At 43.8% G+C, this 23,532-nt stretch overlaps 1 protein-coding gene across 8 annotated transcripts in view; it reads left to right on the top strand.

The window, feature by feature from the left end:
* Window positions 1-1,321: 1,321 nt before the first annotated feature.
* The window catches only part of TNRC6C (trinucleotide repeat containing 6C), a 98,558-nt gene continuing 76,347 nt past the window's right edge, over window positions 1,322-23,532 (top strand). For 5 of the 8 annotated variants that reach the window (XM_027691308.1, XM_027691310.1, XM_027691315.1 and 2 more), the window contains exons 1-3: window positions 1,323-2,758; window positions 21,908-22,007; window positions 22,597-22,618. In XM_027691308.1, the coding sequence (XP_027547109.1) occupies window positions 21,945-22,007; window positions 22,597-22,618 (85 nt within the window). In that variant the 5' untranslated portion in view covers window positions 1,323-2,758; window positions 21,908-21,944. Of the gene's footprint in view, window positions 2,759-21,907; window positions 22,008-22,596; window positions 22,619-23,532 lie in introns of all 8 variants that reach the window. The other 3 variants (XM_027691311.1, XM_027691314.1, XM_027691313.1) reach the window with 1 other exon arrangement.

The raw sequence follows: 23,532 nt of genomic DNA on the forward strand, positions 1-23,532 counted from the left end.
CTCCACCCCGGAGATTTGGGGGGGGGGAGAGGGAATGTGAATGCACCGACGGTCGTTTGCACGGGGTTTGTGTGTATGTTTGAAGCCCCTGTGGCCGCCTGTGGCGGGGGGACACAGCTCTCCCGTCCCCCCTCGCCCCGCGGGTGTTCAGGAGGGAGGGGTGAACGCCCCGACGGCGTTCGCGGGGGATGCGTGTGAATGCACCGCCACCCATCTGCACGGGGCGGGGGCGAAGCCCCTCTAAACCCCTCTGGGGGGCATTAGCCCCTCTACAATCCTTTCGGGGGGGGGGGCACAGCCCCTCTACACTCCTTTGGCGGGGGTGCCCCCGCACAGCTCTCCCGGTCCTCCCCTCTTCCCTCCCGCGGAGGTTCACTGGGGTGTTTGTGCAGTGAATGCACCGAGTGCACTGACACCCGTGTGCACGGGCTGGGGGAGAAGCCCCTCTACACTCCTTTGAGGGGGGCATAGCCCCTCTACAACACTTTCGGGGGTGGCACAGATCTCCTGTTTCCCCTCCCCCCTCCCGCGGGGTGGGGTGTGAATGCATCGAATGCACCGACACCCATTTCCACGGGGTGGGGGTGAAGCCCCTCTATAACCCTTTCGGATATGTGTGTGTGTGTGTGTGAAGTCACTCTGCATCTCCTTCGGGGGGGGGGGCACATCTCTCCCGATTCCTCCTCCTCCGCGGGGGTTCACGGGGTGCGTGTCTGTGGGTGTAAATGCACCTACATCCATTCGCACGGGTGGGAGGGCAAAACTCCTCTACAAGCCTTTGGGAGGGTGGGGGGCAAAGCCCCTCTAAACCCTTTCGGAGGAGTCACAGCTCTGCCGTCCCCCCCCGTCTCCCGCGGGGGTTCACGGTGGGTGGGGCTGCGTGTGTGCGAACGCTCCGAATGCACCGGCACCCATTGGCACGGGGTGAGGGATGAAGCCCCTCTACACCCCTTTTTTGGGGGGGGTGTCACAGCTTCCCCCCTTCTCCCCCATTCCCCCCTCCTCCTGCGCGCGCGCGCGCGGGGCAGTGGCGGGAGGGCGCGCGCGCGCGGTGGGCGTGGCCTCGCCGCTGTTTGGCTGCGGCCGCCGCGCTCATTTGCATGTCGGGGAAGGGCGGGGCCTCCCCCGCTCCCCTCCGCGTCACGTGGCCCGCGCGGCTGGGCGTGAGGGGGGGGGCGGTGAGCGCGGCACTTCCTGTTCGCGGGCAGCGCGGGAGGGGGCGCGCGCGCGGAGCCGCCCCGCGGTCTCGCGCTGCCTGGCGGGGCTCTGTCAGTCAGCGACAAAATGGCCGCGGCGGCGGCGGCAGCGGCGGCAGCGGCTCCTCTGCTCCCCAGGGCGGCACCGGCACCGGCGGCGGCGGCGGCGGCGCGGAGGAGCGGGGGACCGGCCCGCCAGCACTGAGCACCCCCACAACCCCCCTCCCCGGCACCGCCTTGCCCTGTGAGCGGACGGAGGCGAGAGCGAGCGCGGGAGGAGACGGCGAAGAGGCGCTGCGCCCCCCGCCCCCAACGCCCCGGCGGACCGACCGACCCTGCCCGAGGCGCTGCTGCGGCTCCCCGGGGACGCGCCGCCGCCTCCCCGCCGACCCCCTCCCCGGGTCCCAGCTGCTCCCGCCGCCCACCCGGATCCCCGCCGGATCCCTGCGGAGGACACGGAGAGAGCCGCGGGATCCCCCGCCCCGCGCCCGCCCGCGGATCCCGCTGCGAGCACAGACTGTCGGGTTTCCCCCGCTCCCTCCTCCCTCCGTGAAAGACTTTTTGCTGGATCCTCCTCCCCGGATCCCCCTCCCCGCGCTCGCTCCTTCCTGCGGGAGCGGCCGCCGGATCCTCCTCCCGGCCCGGATCGCCCGCGGGGTCCCTGCGGAGCCGCGGACCCTCCTCCCCTGGCAGAGACACCGCTGGATCCTCCGCCCCCCCGGAGCTCCCGGCGGGATCCTCCTCCCGCCCGCAGCCCCATGTGAGACTCCGCGTCCCCCCCGGTGGCTCCGCCGTGGTGTTTTATTTTTCTCTCTCCCCCTCCTCCCTCTTTTATTTTGAAGGGGGGATCCATCTTAAAACTCTCTCTTTTTTTTTTTTTTTCTGGATCCCGGTTTCTCTTTTTTGATTTGCACTTTTTGAAAAAGCCCTCAGATGCTCCTCCATGTGGACTGAGAACCCATCAAGGCACACACAACACGAGAACTCATCCTGATCAACTCCAAATCCTGGCTTTTCGTGGGTTTTGCTGCAACACATAAAAGCAAACTTGTATTTAAGACACACTCGTGCAAAAATTTAGCTGGGGACTTGAACGTGTATTTTGTCTTGGTCTTGGTTATATATTTTTTTTTTTGGTTTTTATTTTTGCTTCACTGGAAGTCAAAAGCTTGTTTTGGAATTGGACCTGCTTTTGCTGCACTTCTCCTCTGGGCTGGATAACACTGAAGCTCTTTGCTTTTCTACTTGGATAGTGTTTTCCTGTTGATCTGTTGGGTTTTTTTTTTCATCTCCTGTGTGGCAGACTTTTTTTTTTCTGAGGGGGGTAAACAAACGACAACAACAAAAAAAACTTAGTTTTTTTGGCCGTGTGAGATTTTTTTCGTATTCAGATTCGTGAAATTACGGGTACACTTACAAAAAAATTTTAAAAAGAAGCATTAAAAATAAGAAAGGAACACGTCAGAAAGACCCCTACACGGTAGACAAAATACTCACTTGTTTCCTTACAGCAAGACTGAATCGAAAGCTGCCAAAGAGCCCCATAAAGAAAAGACTAAAAGGTAAGAAGGGGTAAGAGCCTCTCTGAATCCGGGCATGGTAGAAGTTAGCAGGGAAGAGACCTGCTAGACTACTGCATTCCTCCTTTTCTCACAAGTCTAAACCAAATTATTATATTTTTGTAAACTGCTTATTAGTCAGTGAAGCAAGTACCACCCGGAAACACTTCAAAATGCATTTGTTTTTATACGGTTTTTTTTTCCTGTGAACTACTTGCGGATTTCTAATAATGCTAGAATTAATTTTGTATCTTTTTCTCTGTCCCTTTTCCCAGTTGCAGTCGCTGTTTTTCACCAAACAGCGATTTGAAATACCATTTGTAAGCATGTTGTGCCACTCAGACATGACACGAAAGCAGGTTCTGCTGCAAGGCATGACCGTGTGCTCTTGGTTTAGAACTTACACGTGTGAAAATCATCGCAGAGCGTGTTGGAAATGATCCCAGGGCTGGAAAATTGAGGGCATGGCCAGCAGTGCTGCTCTGTGGGCGAGCAGATGAGCTCCAGCTTTGTCCTTCGTGGCAGCTTTCTCTTAAAAGTTAGAATATCTAGATTAGGGTTTTTTTTCCCCTTTCCCCCTAAGGAATGAGGCTGTGGGGGTTCGCAGTAATTTTCTTCTGAGTATTCAGAGAGATGTTCCTCTAAACCTGAAATGTCCAGGGGCAGAGGGAATATGAAACAGAGTTTATTCCTTTAACTGCGACGCAGAATGGGAGGAAAACGGGGAGGGCTCAGTTGTTAACCTGAGAAATCTTGAAACACTGGAAGTTTATTAATTGTTTGAGGCTTCTTTGTTTGTATCACAAGTTTGTGTCAAAGGTTAATCTTCTTAATATGTAATTAGTTGAAGGTTCAATTATGGGATTTATTGAACTCAGTTGGGTTTTTTCTCCCTGTTTTTCCATTAAATGTAATGCTGCTGGTCTTTGTGGCTAGTTTATTTTCTGCTACAACTCCAGTGTATGCGCGAGAAGAGATTTATTCAATTATTCTAACAGCCAGTTTAAATTTAGAAATAATCTTCGGTACGTCATAGCCATGTCTGTTGCATATTTTCCCTCTCGTTTGCATATGGATGTATCTGGCGAATTATGCTAATTTATATACAGAAATTTGCTTTGGACATTAGGCCGGTTAGGGTAATTAAAATTCCAATAAATCCCGCTGTTAGTGGGCTGGTCGATGGTGCAGAGCTTTAAATCAGGTGGGTGTCGGTGGTGCCGTGGACCTGAGGACAATGCCAGAGTGGAGGAGCAGGAGAACATCTGCACTGCTGCTGGATGCACTGGGGAAGGAAGGCATGGCTTCCAAATCCTGCCCTAATCCCATGCGGTGGGTGGGTTTTTTTCGGCTTCACCTACGGCTGAGAATTTAAACGCAGTTTCCTCTCGGATATTACATTTTTTTATAATAATTTCAAGAAAGTGGTGGGAAGGTACGCGCAGATTCTCACTGCTTCCCCCTGTGTTTTCCAAGGAAACAGTAGGTGATTTGCAGCGGGTGCAACCTGTGCTTAAAGCACATCACACAGTTTTCCACCATCGCGGTTCCTCAAATTCAGAAATCCCTGGGATATCAGTCTGGCCGCTCCAGTGTGTTATTTGTGAGCTCAAAATGGTGTGCTGAGGAACCAGCCCCCGGATGCACTGGCGTTCCTGCTCTGGCTTCTGGAATCCTTTCCAGAACATGAAAGCATCAGTGTCAGCCCTGCGTACGCCAGTGAGAAAACTGCTCCAGCCTGTGGGAGGCTCGGTCTGTCATTGGTAACACTGATGCTGCTTTTTGGGTGAGATTGTTGCTTTTTGGGTGAGATACAGAAGCTGTGTTATCCTCGGGTGTTGGGTAACCTTTGCTGCTTCCGAGCCCGTGACTCAGTCTGTGAAGAAAGCTGTAGTAAATCAGATTATTTTGAACTTTTTTAGGGAAAATGAGTGCTGAAGGGCACCAGCAGTACTGTAATAATGCCTTGCGTCGCTTTGTCCTTATCTTCAAAGGAGAACGGATCATTTCTGACTTAAAGGGATCCGCCTGGCACGGAGCTGGTGAGATGAGGAAGGTTCATTTCAGTCCAGCCCCTGGAGAGCAGGTGCTGGCATCGGGAAAACTGTGCTGGAGCCAGGACTTGCTCCAGGGCAAGAGGGGATACGTGTTAGTAGGCGCTGTTATTTTAGGCAACATTTTGTAGTTGTGTCTAAAGGTTTTGTTTATAGTAATGAAAGAAACAGGGCAGGCAAACCTTTTTAGTGGGAGCTCGTCTGGATTGCAGTAGGATATATTCAGGAAATATTTACGTTGCTGTTCTCTGGGTGGATTGCCATATTGACAAATTTAGGGGTCGGTATCCATCAGACTAAGAGCTGACTGGACCCGAGCAGTGTGTTACATACGAGTGGCTTATGTGTGCTCGTACATGTGTTTTACAGCACTGGGATTATTTTGTAACTCGGCTGTCAGTGGTGCAGGGCATCGTTCCCAGTGCCCGGGAATGTCCCTGTGGGCAGCCTTGGGCCGTGCCGTTTCCATGCTGGTACAGAGGATAGTGGAGTTTGCTCTGGGACGCTGCCCTTGGCTGAAGAACCACTTGGGAACCTGGAGGTTCCCCTTCAGACCTGGTATCTCCCAAAATCTGATCCCCTGTGAGTGGATGAGGTTTGCCTTACCCGCCATTGCAAAGCCTGATGGACCTTGCTGGGATCCATGAAAACCCCACCTGTCTGGTTTAATTTCTTTTTTGTTATTCCAGGGCTTGCCTTTCCTGTTAAAATAACAAGCTGTGCTTTTTGGTGAGTTGTGATCTTTCACTGATGTTTAAGGGAAGGAAGGTAATTCTATACTTTTTCCTTTCAATGAGCTTTTTAAGACTTTGAAAATTATAGAACAAAATTCCCTTAATAAGAGAAATAACATACTACTTTTAACCTGAAGATTCTTTTTTGAAGTTCTCAAAGCCCCCACGTTCCATACCTTGCCGAGCTGGATTAACTATAAAACAAGATAAAGGTTTTGTCAAGCAGGGGCTTATAATCACTTTGTGTCTTGGAGCAAACTGTTGCTGAGTGGCAGCCTTATAGAAAGCTTACCTTTAAATTAGTTTAGTAATAAAACCTTCTGGTTTTCATTCAGAAAGGCCATGAAATTTATTTACAGATTAACTGCCTGCTGTTAATTCAAAATAACCTACACTTCTCCATCCCGTTCAGGTGCTCCATGCCATGGAGACTCCTTTTCTCTTTCGTGTTCAGGTTATTAAAAGCCCAATGGCAGCGTTTACTTTCAATTTTAGCTGTGAAGACTTAACCAAGAGCAGTGTATGTGGGAACGGGTAATATGTTAACTTAGCAGCTGGCCTCGCCGAGATAAACATGCGCTTTTCCAAATGCTGTCATCTGGCCCCTTTCCAAAACAAGCTGAAGGAGGAGGTCAGGGGTGGAGCCATCCCTTGCTTCAGTAAAAAGAGGCTTTCATTTGGAAAGAATTGCCAGAGCGTATTGACTACGAGAAGTGCAGATTTAGAATGAAATGGCCAAACCCTCCTTAAGTAAAGCAAATACTCTCTGGTGATGACTTAAATCTCAGTGCCTTGTTACACTGCTGCTTCTCTTTGAAGGTTCAGCAGCTTAAATGCAGGGTGCATATTGCTGCTTTTTTAAAAAAAAAAAAAATCAGTGCTTTATGTAGGACTTTAAACGAGAACTGATGAAAAATGTATCATCTTTGGTTACAGTAGAGACCTGCAACACAAAAGTGCTATTGTTTTAATCGTTTAAAATTCAGATTACAAGATAATGGTAATACCATTAGAAGGTTTCCCTTTGGCCTGGAAGCTGCAGGTAGGAGTGTGTCGATCCCTCAGTATTAAAGATGAATGATAAGGAAACCTCTTAAATGCCTGTGACGCTGCAGTCTAGCCAATTTAGGATCAGCTGATGCCTTCTAGTGATAATGGCTTGAGGTTTTCAGCTGTATTATGAAGATATCAGCCAGGGCAAATAGTGTTTAGAGGAGAAGTATACTTTATTGAATGGGGAGATGATCTAGAAGTGACAGTAAATTGCATTACTAAATGATCTATGTGCTCTGTGCAGTCTCTTCACTGGCAAATGCTATTGGTGAAATGAAAGATGGTTATTCTTAATGTATGAAAGCAGAGGAATCAAAGTATTATTTGATCTTCCTTTAGGAATCTGTGCTGTTTTTGAAAACTGTCTGCCAAAAGCATGGCTTAGTTGTACATCTTAAATTCCCAAAGTAGATGTACTTACAGTTATTTTATCATTCCTTAATTATAGTTAACTTCTAAAATTACTTAATCATGGTTAACTTCACTGTGGCTTCACTCACACAGTTACAACTGTGTTTTCTGAAACTTTATTTGTGCAGCTTCCTGCCCTGTCACTAATATGTTTTAGAATCTCCCGCACAAGATGAAAATATCAGAATTTGATCATAACAAAACTGCCTTTTCTTGCACACAGAATAGCCACAGTGCTCCTTGAGGTTGTATCAAAGATGGTATCACTCGCAGAAAACACAGCAGTACTTGAAAACATGCATCTGATTCCTTTGTCTTTTTTTTAAAGTGTAACATATCTCCCTCTTCATCCCAATGAAAAGGCTTCTGTCACTGAAGACAGCTGTAAAATAACGGGCTGTTCTTACATCTCATGGCTCAGGGTACCAAGCAAATCTGAGTGAGTTTTGGTCTCAGCCCTGGGTGTGAATCAGCACTGTAATTTCTCAGCACTGAGGTCTTGAACGTAGTTGTAATTCAAGCTCATAAAATATTCGAAGCCCTGACGGTACCGAGCTCTGCTTTCTGGAGCTCTTCCCCGTGGGTTTGCAGCCAAGGATGGCTGAGAGTGAGAACAGTTATCTGTGCTGCAGCAGTGATGGTTTATGGCTGGGTGCCCAGATTGTCTGGCTTTGCACACAGCTTTATAGTTTGCCTTTGAGGGCTGTGGAGGAGGTGGAAGTCATTTGTAATAAACAGCTATCTGCAGCCTGCTTTTTCTGGGGTTTGAAATGTACAGCCATTTAAAAAAATTGTAAGGTAGATATACATTTACTTAGATTTCAGTCAGGAAATTCTATGTTTATAAGCTCAATTATGAGAAATGTTAACAATTGGTTTATATTAAAAAATAGCTAATATTTATCCCTTGGATGTTTGGGCTGCTCTTAAGCTCTGAATTGCTAGAGAATAACGTTGGGTTTTTTGGGTATTTTTTTATTTGAGAGAAAAATTGACTTGTCAAATCGGCTGGCGTCCTTTGTGGTAATTAAACCCCAGAGAAAAATATGTTTATATGTCTCAAAATAGTTATCATGCAGCTACCAGCTATAGGCTCATTTAGGAAAAGATAACACCCACCCTCCTTCCACCCAAGGAAAACAGCCACCCTGGGCTGTGAAGTGTTCAGTGGCTGCCCATGGGTGTTTTCCAGAGGCAGATCCATTCTCCCCCCCGCCTGCCTCTCCCCAGCTTCTTGTTCATGAGGTCTGTGCATGTTTTCCTATGATTTTCCAAAGGGATGGTGGATGCTGCCTTTGTTATGGTCTTGACCAAGAGGAATCTCCTAGATTGGCATTAGCTGTTTTTTTTTAGCTGTGCTGTTTTCTTTCCTGCTCCTTTTTTCCCTTACTGTGTTCTGTCTGCATGAAGTTTACAGTTTTATCTCTCATACTACATTTCCAAGGCTTCCCGATGGGAAATGGGAGAGCTTTTTTGTTTTGGTTGAGGGATAAGGGAGCACTGGCAGTGGCTTGGATACATTCTGGGTGGTCAGTATGTTCACAGATCGATTGTTAGTCCAGGATGACTTCTGCCAAGTCTATTTTAGGCTCAGCCAGATATCTGTGTTGTGTCACTCCAATTTCAGTGCTGCTCTAGCCCTGGACTCTCAGGTCTTTTAGCTCTTCAGAATTCCAAAGTGTTTTGATGGCTGATGCTCCCGTCATTCATTGGTGCTGACAATGGAGATCCTTGTTTTTAAACAGTAGCTGGTTACTGGTAAACAAAAGAGCATCAGCCCAGTGCTTTAACACAAACCATTCTAGGAAAAAAAAAAGGCAGTTCAGGGAGAATGCCAAGGAAAAAAAAAATCAGTACAGATGCATAATGTGTGACTGCCATTTGCCTGTGTTCCTACAAGGTCACGGACAGACCACAGAAGGTGGTCTTTGACTTTGTTTGTGATGGTTTTTCTTGAACTCAGTGTATGCTCACGGTAGCCTTGAGGATGATATTGTATATGAAATGTGAAGTTAAAAACTGTAGTAGCACTTGCAGGCATAGCTTAATGGGGTGTGTGTAAATCAAGTAAGACTCTTTACACAAGTGTATTACCAAAGCCAGGCTGGAGCAGGATTCCTCGTTATCCCTCTACTGTCTGTCTGTACATTTCAATTTTCTTCTCTCAATATTTTTAATCAATTGCACTTAACAAGTGCACAAGCTTACTTAACACAGGAGAATTGCTTCTAGTGTTTGAGTTGTCTGAATTTTCTCCACGTTGTCAGCCTTGAAATGGATGCTACACTTGAAAGTGTGTCTCTTACAAAAGATACTCCATCTCTGCAAATCTAATCATCCTTATCTCCTTATGGGGTCACGGCTGGAATGCTGTAAGTGCCCAGTTCTGTACCTCCTTCCTGCTCTGTGATGCTGAAAAAAACTGCAGTTAGTTAAAAATAACCTGTAGGCATAAGAGTGCTGATCACATCTGCTCATAACGTACCTCTCCATCTTCCTGCCTGTGAAATTATTTGTTTTCTCTTTGCTGATGTGAACTATAATGAGGTGTATGTTTATCTTCAGCCTTTTGAAAATAAATTAATGTGGAAGATGCAGCATCTTCTGATAAGGAAGGAGGAGAGCATGGTGGTAGCAAACTAAATGCTATTTAATGTGTTCTGGTGTGATCATAATAAAATATAACTGTCTGATCTGGGTGTGGAACTCGAATTTGGTCTGTCACAATAATAGAGCTGCTGCTGAGGAGCAGAGTCTCTGTATAAAGAGGTGGAAGATTTATTATATGGGACTTACTGGAGCTTGGTGAATGTGTAATTTTTACTATTTCTGTTCTTCTAATCAAACTCACAGAAGTCCCTCACTTTAGAAGAGAATGGTCCAATTAAGTATCATTACACACCAGCAGTACATTATCTAGAGATGTCAATCTTTATACTCTGGTACCACACTTACATGTAGTAATTGAATAAAGCAATAGTTGGGTTAGTGGAGGATGTTTATGTAATGATTTGCTTGAAAAAAGACCCTCAACTTTAATTTTTTTCTTACGTTTGCGAAAATGAAATGTTCTTCACAGATTTCTAGGGGAAATACTGCAGTGATAACAAACCCCATTGCTTTTGAAGCAAATAACCCAGACTGATAGATATAGTCTGTTTTATCTGGGTGATATTGGAACTCTCTGATAGTCAACTGCACTGAAACCCTGATTCCATCTTCCCCCCATCCCCAATCCCTCCATCAGCATCTAGACGAGCAAGAGCTGCTCTTTCTGGAATTCTGTCTGCATCTCCTGATCAGATAACATACTTGGAGACATACTGGATATATTTCTGAGAATATTTGCTCCCCTGGGCATTTCATGCACTAAATGAAGGCATAAAATAGTTATTACTAAGATTGTAATTGACCATAAATTGATTTCCAAAGTGGTATTTACTGCAACTGGTTTTCCTGTCCTGGAAGATCATTTACGGCTATTTCCTTTCCCCATCTCTTCCCTGACCCCGTCTCTCCTCCCCCGTGGAGCTGCTATTCATTTGCTAAGTTGAAAAATGGATGAGGGCCCATTCTGATGGTGGATCTGATATTCTAATTTATGCTTTTACTATTGAAAGCCAAGTAGAGGAACAGAGAAGTTTATTTCCATCAAGTTCATCAAGTTTTAAGGGTTACCTTTTCAGCACTGCAGAGCTACTCTTTTAAACTCTGACAGATTTGTGGAGGGAAAGGTGCTGCCTTGGATCGTGCTGTTTCCTTAACTTTGGATGATAAATCCTTTTCTGAATTTTGTGGACCCAGTTTCCAGCCTAAGGATAGGTACAGAGTAATGTAAGGGTTTCTTATCTCTTGAGTTATGTTGCTTTACTAATTTTCAAAACAGCATTGCAGCTGAAGAGACAGTGGAACAAAAACTAAATAGCTTCAAAATGTATTGAATAGCTTCAGAATGTGTTGTCGTAAAGGTGAATGAAGGATCATGGTGAGCAGTGCATTGATTTTTGTGGTTAAACACCAAATGTGTAAAAAGTGCACAAACAAGTAGATTTTCTTCATTTGTGTTTAAACTTTCACGTATTTGCAGTGCACGACTTTTAGTACAGTTTATTAGTCTATAGTGTGTTTTGTCTTCCTTGACTCGGATCAAATTTGGTGTTAACCTCCTGCAGAGAATTCCAGGACCCCTGACATTTTATTGTGACTCTTGATTAGCTCACCAGGGTTCCTGCTAAGAATTCTTCTTTCATTCATTTGATAAATTGAATTCCCTATTCACAGTGCCTTTAAATAGAATGGTATTTGGAAAACTTGAAGACAACAGCTTGAATGTTCAATGAGCTCACTCAGCAAATTTAAAAATGCAGAAGAAGGAAATTGTGGGTTTGTGTATAAAACTTTTAAAAGAATAAATGTTTTATAAAAACTTAAGATTTGCACCTTCATATTTGCTTTAAATGTATTTCCCTTTTGGTTTCTAAGACAAGGGAGTTGTGTTAACATCAGTTTTCCCTTTTTCATCTTATTTTTCCTTGTTATGTTGTGTCTTTGTGGGAGGAGGTACAATGAGGTGACACACATCCATATAGTGGAACTTCAGCTTCCCAAGGCAGGATGGTTGTGGGGAGAGAGAGCATCTATCTTGTTCTTCACCTGGATTATGCCACTCACCCCTTTCACTGTGCTGCACTGTGCAATACTCCAGTCTGGGCTCTACAGCATGTCCTCATTCTTTTCTAATTCTGTATCTTGAGACACCTTCCCTGTGAGGCTGCTGTCCTTTGTCCTTTGATACCCCCATCCAGGACTGCAGCAGTGTCCTGCCCCTCCCACCACTTGTGTTTTCTGAGGTGACACTTGGAGATCTCAGTGGTGGGATAGCAGAGGCCCATTCCCTGGATGGGATGCAGTCTTTCTACAGGCTGGTTTCTGCAGGCTACTGCCACACATTGATGAAATGGCTTTAATATCGTGGTAAACTCGGGCTGGAGGGGACTCAGGAGGTCATCTCAGATGGGCAGGTCAGTGTTTAAGTTGAGTGACACGTGTGTGTCTGGTACCTGCTGCTCCTCACTGTGTTGCTGGTATGTGCTGGTGTTATTCTTAGACTTGCCTGGTGCAGCTTCCCTGCCTGTGGGTAGGAATCAGGGAAGTGTCGATGCATTTTTCTGCTGTGCCTGTGGCAGGAATTCTGCCTGAAGGAGAGGTATTGCTTCCAAACCTCATCTTCCTGGGCCTGTAATGACACTGGAGCCACTCATGAATGTGGGCACACAGTGGATGTGTGTGACTGTGGTTGGGTGCGTTTAGCTGAAGGTCTGTTGGCACCACCCTATTCCCAGAACAAGCACAAGAGTAGCACTGTGAACATACCTGTCATCAGTGTAAATTCTGTTTCCTGCTTTCTGATGCTCTAGGTTGTGTTGTCCAGCCTCCACTTGTGTGAGAGCACCAACCTCATCTTTAGCTCTGGCACTGTGGTTTCACCTCCTGCTACTACCAAAGTGATTGGGCTCAGAAATATGTATACATCACATATCACTGTGAGGGAAGGGAGAAAGGAGAACTAGGGGTGTTGAATCCTTACAGGCAAAAGGGTGCATGATTTTAGTTGTGCAGACTTGCCATTTTTTTAACCAAGAATCGTGAAGGTGTAGCTGTGTTTGCTGGAGGGCTGTGAAGGTTTGGTGCTCCTGCCCTGCTGGCCTGCAGCACATGTTGTCCCTCCTGAGCCTGTTACTGCTGGACAGGGGGACAGGGGATGCTCTGCCAGCCTCTGGCCCTGGGAGTGGTCAGCTCTCAGAGCCCAGTGGCTGTGCTTGTGTGGCAAAACATCCTGTGCAGCTGCTGCTTCTGTTCCTATTTCCCAGCCTTCTACATTGCAGTATCCCCGTGCAGCTGCCCTAGGAAGCAGTGCTCCTCTGACATCTCCTTCCAGTTCATCCAAATAATTTGGGACACAGACTTGTCCATAGATTGCTTCTGGGTTAGTTAATGGGAGATAACTCAGTTTGGCAGTTGGTCAGTGTGGGGCTTTGCCTCTGTTGGCACAGGGCTCTCATCTACTGAAGTATTTGCAGAAACCAAAATAGCAAACAGTATCTGGAGAGACAAATGCTGTGCTCTTGCTGAGCTGCTGGATTCCAAAGCTGTTTTCCTTTGTGCATTATGTCCCAGGAAGATTGGGGACGAGCTCTGGAGCAGATGCCAGATCAACTGCTGGTAGCTATCATCAGGCCAGGGAGGGAGGCAGCGCTGGGAAAGTAAATCTGGTTATCTGCACTCTTCACAGTGTGTAGCTTAATTTTCCAATTGGTCCGTGTTTGCTGGGGGAGGAGAGTTGTTTTTCATAGCACATTTTGTGCTGTTTGTAGCCTGCTTTGAGTGGTGAATTTAATGGAAGCTTTTTTGAGGGGTGTGGGTTTTTTCTCTTGGATCTTACATAGCCTGAGTGGTGCACACAATGGGATACTTGAAGTCTGCTGGGGTGTTGTCAGCAGGCTGAGGGAGCAAATTCTGATGTGATTCATGTCTGACATGTATACAAGGGTGAGAGGGTGAGGTTTGGTGAAGAGTGTTTTAGCCCATGCCCAGATTTACCTACTAACTCCTTAAGTTGCCCCAGAGTAGAGGTTGCATGGGCACTAATAGTCCTGCACCATGGAGCAACACCTTCCCAGGAGAGGGGATGTACCTGTGTGATGGCAGCTTTGCACCCTTTAGGATCATCTACATGAGCCTGTTGGTTTGGATGGGGAGTTCCATGTTTGATTGGCATCGTGTGTCTTGGAGTGCGGCTATTAGATTCCTTTTAAGTGTAATGGCATTGGATGATGAGTTCCAAGGGTGCAGTTAATGCTTTCCTGCTGCAAGTGAGGGTGGTGTACATGGGAGCAGACTGGAGCTGGACTCCACCTGAAACGGGGATAGCATGGCAGTGAAATCCTCTGCACCAATAGTTTTGCTCTGCAGATCCACTCCTGTGATCTGCAGTACTTAGTCAAGAAGATGTAACATCTTAAACATTCCCGTTTGTACTCCAGTCATTAGTACACTGTCCCTCTCTGCTACAGTCCAGGAGAAATTGGAGTGTTAAAGGGAAACAAAAGGAAGCCTGTAGGTGAAAAACAAAAACTCCAAACCCAACAAACATTCACTGGGACTTGGGGAAGTGCTTAAATATGGACTCTTCAAACTCCTGACTCATAGTTCATCTGCATCCTTAGTTTATGAAGACTGTGTTTCTGCTCTGGGATTTCCCCCCACCTCTAGTGACTGGTAGTCAACCAGTAGAAGCTGAAACACGGCCAGGTCAGTGTGCCTTGAATTGCATGATAATAACTACCAAGTCTGCTTTATTTTTGTTCTAATCTAATCTACTGCAGTGGTTGTTTACCCTACATGTACATAAAGTAGGGTCACAATAAGTTAATAGTGGGTGAACTTGCAGGGGGAGCCCAGGTCCCTCGGGCAAACAGTACCTGGCACTCAGCTCTGCTCGGAGTCCTGCCAGGATTTTACTGTTAGAAACTCCATGTGCTGCTGCTGGAGATGCAGCCTGGAGACAGGGTGTGGAACACAGGTGCTCTTTTTTCTTCTGATCATGGAATTTGTATTTTACAGCTTGTAAGAGCAGGATTATTAATTCGGTCTTTTGGGCAACCTAAAACCTGCCTGTAGTTTTAGTAAGATATTTTAATTGAATATGTTGCTTTTCACACCACGTTCTCAACTGATGCTGTGTTTATTGAGTGTTTTTTGAATGGCATCTACACTGTGCTCCTGCACAAATTCCAAATTTGGTGGAATTTCTAAGTGACTACAGGAATCAGGCTGCTGTCCTTGTTTGGGAGATCAGTTTTATGTTACGTTTTTCAAGATAAGTTGACAAGAAACTGGGGGCATCAAAGTCCCAGGCCCACAGCTGTTGGCAGTGGGTGATATTCTGATGTTTCAGAGGAAGGAATCCCCTGTTAAAGCAAGTCATGTATTAAGGAGGGACAAGTGCAGGGCAGGGACATAATTTGACAGCTAGAAACCCCAAAATGTGGGATTACTAAATCATCAATTGAGGTCAAACAAAAACCCTTGTCAAACTTCATTTAGGACTCCCCATAGGAACTAATTTTGCACCCAGACTTTGAAATTACAGGGTTTAGTTTCAAGCTCTGTGATCACACCTGTACATGTAACTCCTCCACAGACTTATCTTCTCCACAGTGGTGTGACTGAGGGCTTTCCCCCATTAATTCCCTTGGAAGGATATTGTAGGATTTTACTTTGTGAATGGGTAGAGGCCTCCAGTTTCCAGACTGATTGTCATTGTGGCCAGGACACGGTGTGGCCTTGTATCAGTGTTACTTCATAAAAACAAATCTTTTTTTTTTTGTGGTTTTTCTTTTCTCCCCCAACTGTATATTTGTAAAGATTTGGTATCTCTTATAATGTTGGGGTTTTTTAAATGCTTCACTGAGGAGGATTTTTCTTTATGCCTAATCCAAATCTTCTTTGTTGCAATTTAAATTCGGTGCCACTTACCACAGCTAAAGTAGAAAGATTTTACTCTGTACTTCTCTACCTCTGTCTTTAACACCTATTTGAATAACGGGGTTGCCATCTCTTTAGATTAATTGAATCCAAGTCTGAAGTCTTTTCCAAGAGCCTGTGCTTTTTTGATCTCTGATCCTTGGTGCTGTTTTATTGACTCTCCAGCTGACCTGTATTTCTGTTGCTGTAGATAGACCCAAACTGGACACAGCACAGCAGCTGATGAATTTCTGACCATCTGTGACATTGTTGCTTTGCCTTTGCAGTGAGATCCGCTCTAACACCTGCTTTTTTCCTCCCCAAAACTGGTGTTCAGCCAGTTGTTCGCTGTGTTTTATTTATTTAAGATTATTCCTCCCAAACATGGTACCCTACACTTTTTCTCACTGAATTACTCTTGTTTTTTTCCTGCGTCTTGAGTTTATCAGGTTGTTCTCCATACTGTCCCTCCTTAATTGTTTGGCAGCCCCATGACTTGACATATTCTGGAAACTAAGTAAGTGCACACAATTTTCCAGCAGCAAAGTGGTTAGTAAAAATTTTGCTGCTGGCCATGTGTCATTCTGCAACAAAAATCCATTGATTCCCTGCCTCATCAGAGGGGTTTTGTGGGTGTTTTATTGTAAGTTTATGTACCTTGTTCTTAAAACTATTAAATTATAAAGGAACCATGTTCTTATTAACAAAACTTTGCACACTGGTTGAGAAGTCAGTAAATTAGTTTTGTTGCCTCCCTTTCATCCTTTTCAAAAATACCTGTGACTGTGCCACAGGAAAAAAATCACTTCCCCCCACCCCCCAAAATTCTTGATGATGTTTTTCTCTCTTCCCCTGTAAATTATATGCAGTCTTTGTCATTTGCTGCTCTTCCACAGTGTTACCCACCTTCTGCTCATGCTTTAATGACTTAGACACAGTTGTTCCTGTGGTAAATGACAGCAGGCCCAGCCAGTGGAGGAACATCCCATTTCTCTTGGGACTTTTTAAGCTGTTCTTATTTTTGCTGGTCTGATTTCCTGTTTGGAGTGCTAGCAAAATGCTTAGCTCCATCTCCTTTTCTTCCCTGCTGGTTCATGAAGTTTTCCAGAGAAGCCAAATCATTCGTTCTTCCCAAATTTTAGGAGAAGGGACTTAAATACATCTTGAGCTTCATGCTTGGAGCCGTGTTCACCAGCCCTTTTTGGGGAGGGAGCCAGAATGGAACATGGTGGTGGTGGAGATGCTGGGGGCAGGAGCAGCTTGGTTGTTGGTGCTTTGCTGCCCCTGGAGCAAAGCCTCCCTCCGCAGGGAAGAGCCCCACAAAATCCCTGGGAGAAGAGAAGTGCCGTCATCTGGGGGCTCAGCACCAGTGCAGGCGGTTGTTGGCCATCTGTTCCCAGCTGACCTCTTTAGAGAGGGCTAAAGCAGAAAGAAAAGTACTGTCACTTTAGCCCTCGTAGGGTCATCTGTCACTAGTCCCCCTTTCCCACTGAGAATCAAAACTAATATTTCTTCTTGCTTATTAATGAAGCACTTAAAGGTTGATTTATTGTTGCTTTTTATATGCACAATGCTAATATTTTGTTGGCCGTCCTCAATTTGTCCCCATGTGTTTGTGCTGGGGTTTTTTTCATATTCCTTCTTATTTATTTGACCTAGTTTTGCATGCTGCTTTCTTTTTGAGGTGATTGGAGAGCTTGTAATTAGGGACCAGCTTGACTCTCCTTGATTAATGACTGAGCCTGGATATCAAGGGAACAAAGCTGGCACTTCAACGTCACACCAGCTCCTTGCCTTCACCAGTATTTACTCTAGAAAGGTCACAGAGCTGGGCCGTGTAAAGATGAGACAAAACCAGCAGTAGGAAATTGTGGAGTTTTAGTTTATCCATTCTAGAAGTCATGAAAACAAGGACTGCTGCTGCTGTTGTGACTTCTTGCTTTATGTAGTATTCTTCCTATATATGTGATGTGCATTATTTAGATTCTTGGTGATTTCCAAGAAACAACACCTGCCTCGTCCTGTGGGACAGTATTTTTCAGTTGCCCTGAATGAATTGAAACCTGCCTTTCCAGAGTTTGCTGCTCTTTTTTTTTTTTTTTTTTTCAATTTTACACCCCTTTTCATCACCACCCTTCAAGCTGTTTTCTCCCTTTGTTATCTCAGCCACTTCTTTCTTACCATTTAGAATCAGATCCTGAAGAACTTTCTAAATACTAATTTTCTTCATCTCTGTTCGAAAAAGTGTGATACCAGATTTTGAGAACTTGTGATTACTTTGTGTTTCTTGTCTGTGGTGTCCAGACCCTCTTGCGTGGATCTATTAATTCCTTCAAAAAACCTCCACTGGTAGCTGCCTTTGGGTGATTATTTGCCAGTTCCTTACAATTCTACTTTAAAGATTTTCTTTTTCTTTTCATTTCTTTTTTCTCCCATCCTCACTGCTAGGAAAAACACCTGCACAGGAATGCAGGAGGGCCTGTTTTATGGTGAGGGAAGTCAAAATGAGAACACTACTTGAGCAGTTTGTAGGATTTCTGTCAGTAATAGCAAGTTTCACAACTGTCAAGAGAGGTTATTCCAGCAGGATATAAATTTAAGGTACAAAAGGTATTCTGGAATTAAGATATGGGGTTTAAACCAGACAAAGGCATCTGTAGACCAAGATTAATAATTCTGTGCTGAAGAGGTAGTTTTCCTATGTTGTTAAATAAACCTTCAGCATCTTACAGATACAACAAAATTCATTAGGCTGTTGGGGTTTGGAGCAGTGTCACATGGAACAAGAGAGACAGGTCTCTGTTTTGTCCTCAATTACTGCAGGAACTTTTGAACTCCAAAACACTGTATGGGTAATAATACAAATACACTCTACTTGAAGTTTGTTTAAGAATGCAATATTCCCTACAGGTGTACTGCAAAATGCTGTCAGAACGTGACATTAGCTCTAATTCAAAATACCAGCTGTGGAAGCAATCCAACGCCTGACACCAACTAGAAAACTCAAGTTCTTACTTAATCTAAGAAATAAATCAGCCGAGAGTTGTTATTTTTTTAAAGGGCATTAATAAGCCTTTCTGCAACAGGCACTGACAGACCAGAGCCACAGTCCTCAAGTTGTTCTCACCATGACCTGCAGTTCCTCTTGTTTTCCTGTTCTGAGAGCTCTTAAGCACATGCACTTTAAAGATAACCTTGGTTTAGGCTTGGATTTAATAAGCTGTTTGCAACCTGTGAAAACAACACTCGATTCTGTAGTAAAACCCTTTGCTCATGAAAATCCCCCACGTTTCTGATACATCCAATCCATATATATTAAAAAGGCAAACTCCTACAAGGATATTCTGAGACACTCCTGGTTTAAAACATGAGCTTTGTGTTCATAAGTGTTTTAGCGTATTTCCTGTAATAAAGATTAAACTGTCTCTCAGGAAGTAAAGCTGCAACATGTGCCTCTGACAACGTAATCCAACTTTATATAGCAATGTTTTTATTGTTTTCCTTTTGTTTTGCTCCTAGATGACTAATTTCTGACTAGTGACAGCAAGAGTTGCCATCTGAGGGGCTGCTTGGAGCTTCATTTCTATTTTAAGCACATTTAAAGCACATGTATTCAGAAGTGTCATTATGTAAATCAGTTTTGAAAATTGAACTCCATTAAAAATTATAGTATCATTTTCTGAGCTAATCTGAGGCTATTTTAATATCAGGAGTGAAAAACCCCCGCAACCAAAACCCAGGTTTTGGGGCAGAGGGGCACTTTTACCTCAGATGTTGTAATTGATGTGATAATATGGTTATAAAATGTGTTGTATTTTTAATGGAGCAAAACATTTGCTCTTCTTTGATTTTGAAAATCCACTGAGGTGTTGTATTACCTGGAAACCAAAGTTCGTAGTGGAGTCCAGTGTGAGGAGTGAGACTTTGGCAGTGATGAAAGTTGATCCCAAGTGTTGGACATTTAAGGTTTGGCTGGACGAGGTGCTTTGGCCAAGAAAGGTTGGACCAGATGATCACTGAGATCCCTTCCAACCTGGTGTTCTGTGGAAGGAACTTGATATTAAAAAAAGAGGCCTAACAAGAAAATAAATACTTTCATAGCTTAAAGAAGACTCTGCATATAAAGCAAAGTGGTGGTGGTTTGTTTTTGTGGGGGCTTTTTTGGTTTTGTTTTTAAATACTACCCTGAGTATTGAAGGGGTTTGAAGTGTAATTGTGGTGGTGTGGGATCGCTGTAATGCCGGGGGTTTTCTTAAGTACTAACAAGAGGAAGCCAAAAAGTTTCTCATTTTGCGCTGACTTGTCTCATTCACCTGCTTTAAAAAAAAAACCAAAAAAAGGCTTGAACTTCCCCTGGCAATAGTCTGACAGTTTGGGAGAGTTCACTGGAACACAGGCTTTGTAGAGTCTGGTGTGACTTGGGTAGGGAGCACTGAAAATGAAGGGACTGGATGTTGTTTCTTTGTAGTTCCTGAGATCCTGGGGACTTCAGTTCTCCTCCGGAGCTTAGAGGAATAAAGGCAAACCTGTTACGGTTTCAACTCAGTTTCTTTTGGGAATGTAAGTTATCACTTTTTGCAGAGCCCTAGAAGAAGCCATTTAAAAGTACAGTTTTAAGTACCTTTTTCTTAAGTGCAATTTAACATGTGTTGCAAACACCCACCTGCAACTCCTATGAGCAAACGTTTGTCAAACCTTGATTTACAGTGTGAGCTCTAAAAGGTGGCCCTTTGGAACTGGAATAAAGCTGAGCAGTCATGCAGGTGATGAAATTTTGGCCACGACAGGAAGTGATTCAGTATTTGAAGTACAGATATCTAATGCCATTTCAGATGTCCTGACCTTCAGTGGTGCACCAGGCACTCCCCGGTGTGCCTGACCTCCAGCTGCTCTTCCAGACCCTGGATCTTGCCCATATATCTCACTTCTGTACATAGTTTGGGTGCTGTGAAGTGTCTAAAAGGACACTATCACCTAAGTTTAGACCGGTGAAATGCTGATGTAGTGTTTACTGTTTTGGGTAACACAAGGAAAGGGGGGATCTGCTTTGGTTTAGTCTGGAGCTCCATGCAGGATCTGTGTAAGCATTAAAGCATCTTCAGTGGCCAAAATCAATATTTTCAGGCAAACGAAAAAGCCAAAAACCAGAACACCCTTCAGCAGCTGAAATCTCAAAAAAATTTACTGCAATGTTCCTTTTTTTATGAAAAGCCAAACTATGTAGGAATAGGTAAATTTGTTAAAAGGGAAATGAAAGAAACAGTTAAATTCAAAATGTTTCAGGGCAATGTTTGAAAACACGAGGTGTGAAATGCCCTTCAGCTAAAGGGCTGAGACACACACAGACCTGTTGTGATTAAAAATTAAGCAAAGAGTTTTGTTGCTAAAAAAACCTTTTTTAACATCAACAGAAAAAATCTAAACAAAAAAAAGGGGGGGGCTGTAGGCTTTGGCAAGTTAAATGTGAAGCAGTAGTGAATTAGGCTAAAAGTGGTCTTGGGGAGTAATTGGAAGACATTGAATCTAATAATAGTGATAGTAATGGCCTCAACCCATCAGAATCAGCCTTCTCAGAAGATCTGTAAGGCTGATAAATGATCAGGACCTGAAGAGCTGTCAAGGATGATAAAATAGTTATAGAGAAGTAAATGAATTATTTGCATTGGTATTTATTGGGAAGGATGTTAGGGAGGGTCACTGCTATAACCATTTATTACAGTGATGGACATAGCAGAGATAGGAAGCTTTCAAATGGGTTTTCTTCTTGATTTGGGACAATTCAGGTTAAATTTTAATCAGGATGCTACTGGAACAGTCCTATTTTGTATTAATGCAAATGATTCAGCTAGAATTTATAGGATGAACACAAAATATGATTGGATTTCTTCCGGATCTTAGTGTACAAGTCTAGAGAACAAAACTGATGTGTATGAGAAATTAATACAGCACGTTTGATCAAAAAAAGTAAAGTAATTCAAAAATAATGTACTCATTCATGATCTTTAAAGTATATTGTGAATCACAGCTGTTGAAAGCCAGCAAAACTTGCACTAATTACCTGGAGTTATTCCTTTTTTTCCAGTTTTAAACTTTCTTTCCCTAGAATTTGCTAATATTAAGTAGTACTTGTGAGTGATTGTGGAAAGAGGTTCCAAATACAATCTATTCTTTCTGAATTTTCATTGCCTACTGGTTTATTTGTTGTTAGTTTCAATTTTGGAACAACTTTTTTTTTAGTACTTTTATTGCAGCCTTAGAAGCAGCCTTTATTAGACATGAGAGGTAGAAAGTTGGCAATACAAGCATGGATTGTTTAGTTTTCTAGGTAAACTTGGTCTTATTGTAAATCTCTTCCCAACCTTTGTTCTTATCAGGGAGAAAGAACAAGAAACACAAGAAGAGGAACATTTGATGGAAGAAAAGAAAAAGAAAAAGCAGGAAGAAAAGAAAAAGAAGGAAGGTGCTCAGAAAAAGGTTTGTTCATGTTCCTGTTGTAAATGAGCCCTTTACTCCTAAGAGTAACCTGCAGGTGTTGATGGATTACACTGTTTGTTTTGATTTTAAAAAGGAATCGATCACTGTCTTTTTCAGTATAAAAATTGAGCATCATAAAAAAAGTGGGTAGGTTCCAAACAGATAAAAACTTCACAGGTTTTGTGTCTAAGCCAATAGTGTGTGTGGATTCAAAGGGATAGGGGGCAAGTTCACAGAAGTTACTTCTGCTGAGTGTTAAAAAGTTCACAAACATAATGTTTGGTTCAGAAAGCCTCTGTTTCTCAAGAGAGAGAACACTGGATGGGTAGATGGGGTCAGTGCCATATCCCTTGCCATACTTTATACTGTCTCTTTGGCATCTGCTTTTGGCATCAATCAGACAGAGGCAGCCATTCTTACATTCCTTATACATGGAGTTGAACTAACATTCTCCAGTTCTTAACTGGAACTAATGCCTGATTTGTGTAAGGACTTCCTGCACAAAGTTAGGCCTGCAGCCCTATCATTATTAGGTATAATTTTGAGTATTGACAAATAGTTGATTTGTTTTGTTCTTTTCTTCTTTCAGGCTGCTGAACAAAAAACCAAAGGTAAATTCATGTTTATTCTTTGTGAACTGTTTGATATTTTTATGAGCTTGTTTAAAAAAGGAGTGCTTGTACTTTTCATTATTTGTGTCTGTTAATTGGGGAGAGTATATCTTACTAGGATAGTTCTGTTCCTGAAGTTTTGTTGGAGGATCTGACTATATGTTTGGTTTCTCAGCTTTTGCTTATATTGCTGTGTATCCTATCCAGCTTTTTGACAAGAATATATGGATTAATTTTCTGTGAAATGTGACACAGCATTTGTCCTCTTTTTTTCTCTGGTCTCAGGACAGATGTAGTTCTCCATTTAGTTGTTTAGTTATTTATCTGTTTCAAAGACAACTAATGGCCACTCTGCCTCTGCATGCACAATTCAACTCAATTTAGTGTGCAAACTCAGGTCATTGAACTTACTGGAAACTATTCCCCCCACTTGCACCACTGCCCATTTTTTTTCTTGGGAAGAGACTGGGGCTGGTTTGCAGCACAGTCCCAGAAGCAGCAGAGGTAAGGACTGGATTCCCCTTCGTGGGCACTGAACTCCCAGTTGCCCTGGGAGAAATCTTTTTGTCTGGTCTGCCCTTTGGTGTACATGGCAGCACACAGAACTCAGGCTGTGGAACAGTTCTGAACCAGTTAATATGCACTGTTATTTATTGCTGGGTAATTAGGTGACAGACAGACAAGTGGAACTTCCCAGATTCCCAAAGACTGAGAATTAGAGAAGAACCAAGCCTAACATACGGGATTGACTAAACAACTTATGTTTCAAACACTTTTTATTATTATACACTTATTATACAGCAGAAATTAAGTATTGCCTCAGTAATACTGAATTCAGAAAAATAAAGACCTGACTACCTGATGAAGACACTGTAACAAGTAATTTATTGAAACTCTGTCCTTTTCTTTCCAAG

Source organism: Neopelma chrysocephalum, unplaced genomic scaffold, assembly GCF_003984885.1.
Source record: "Neopelma chrysocephalum unplaced genomic scaffold, ASM398488v2 Primary Assembly neopelma1_84, whole genome shotgun sequence".
Lineage (NCBI taxonomy): Eukaryota > Metazoa > Chordata > Aves > Passeriformes > Pipridae > Neopelma > Neopelma chrysocephalum.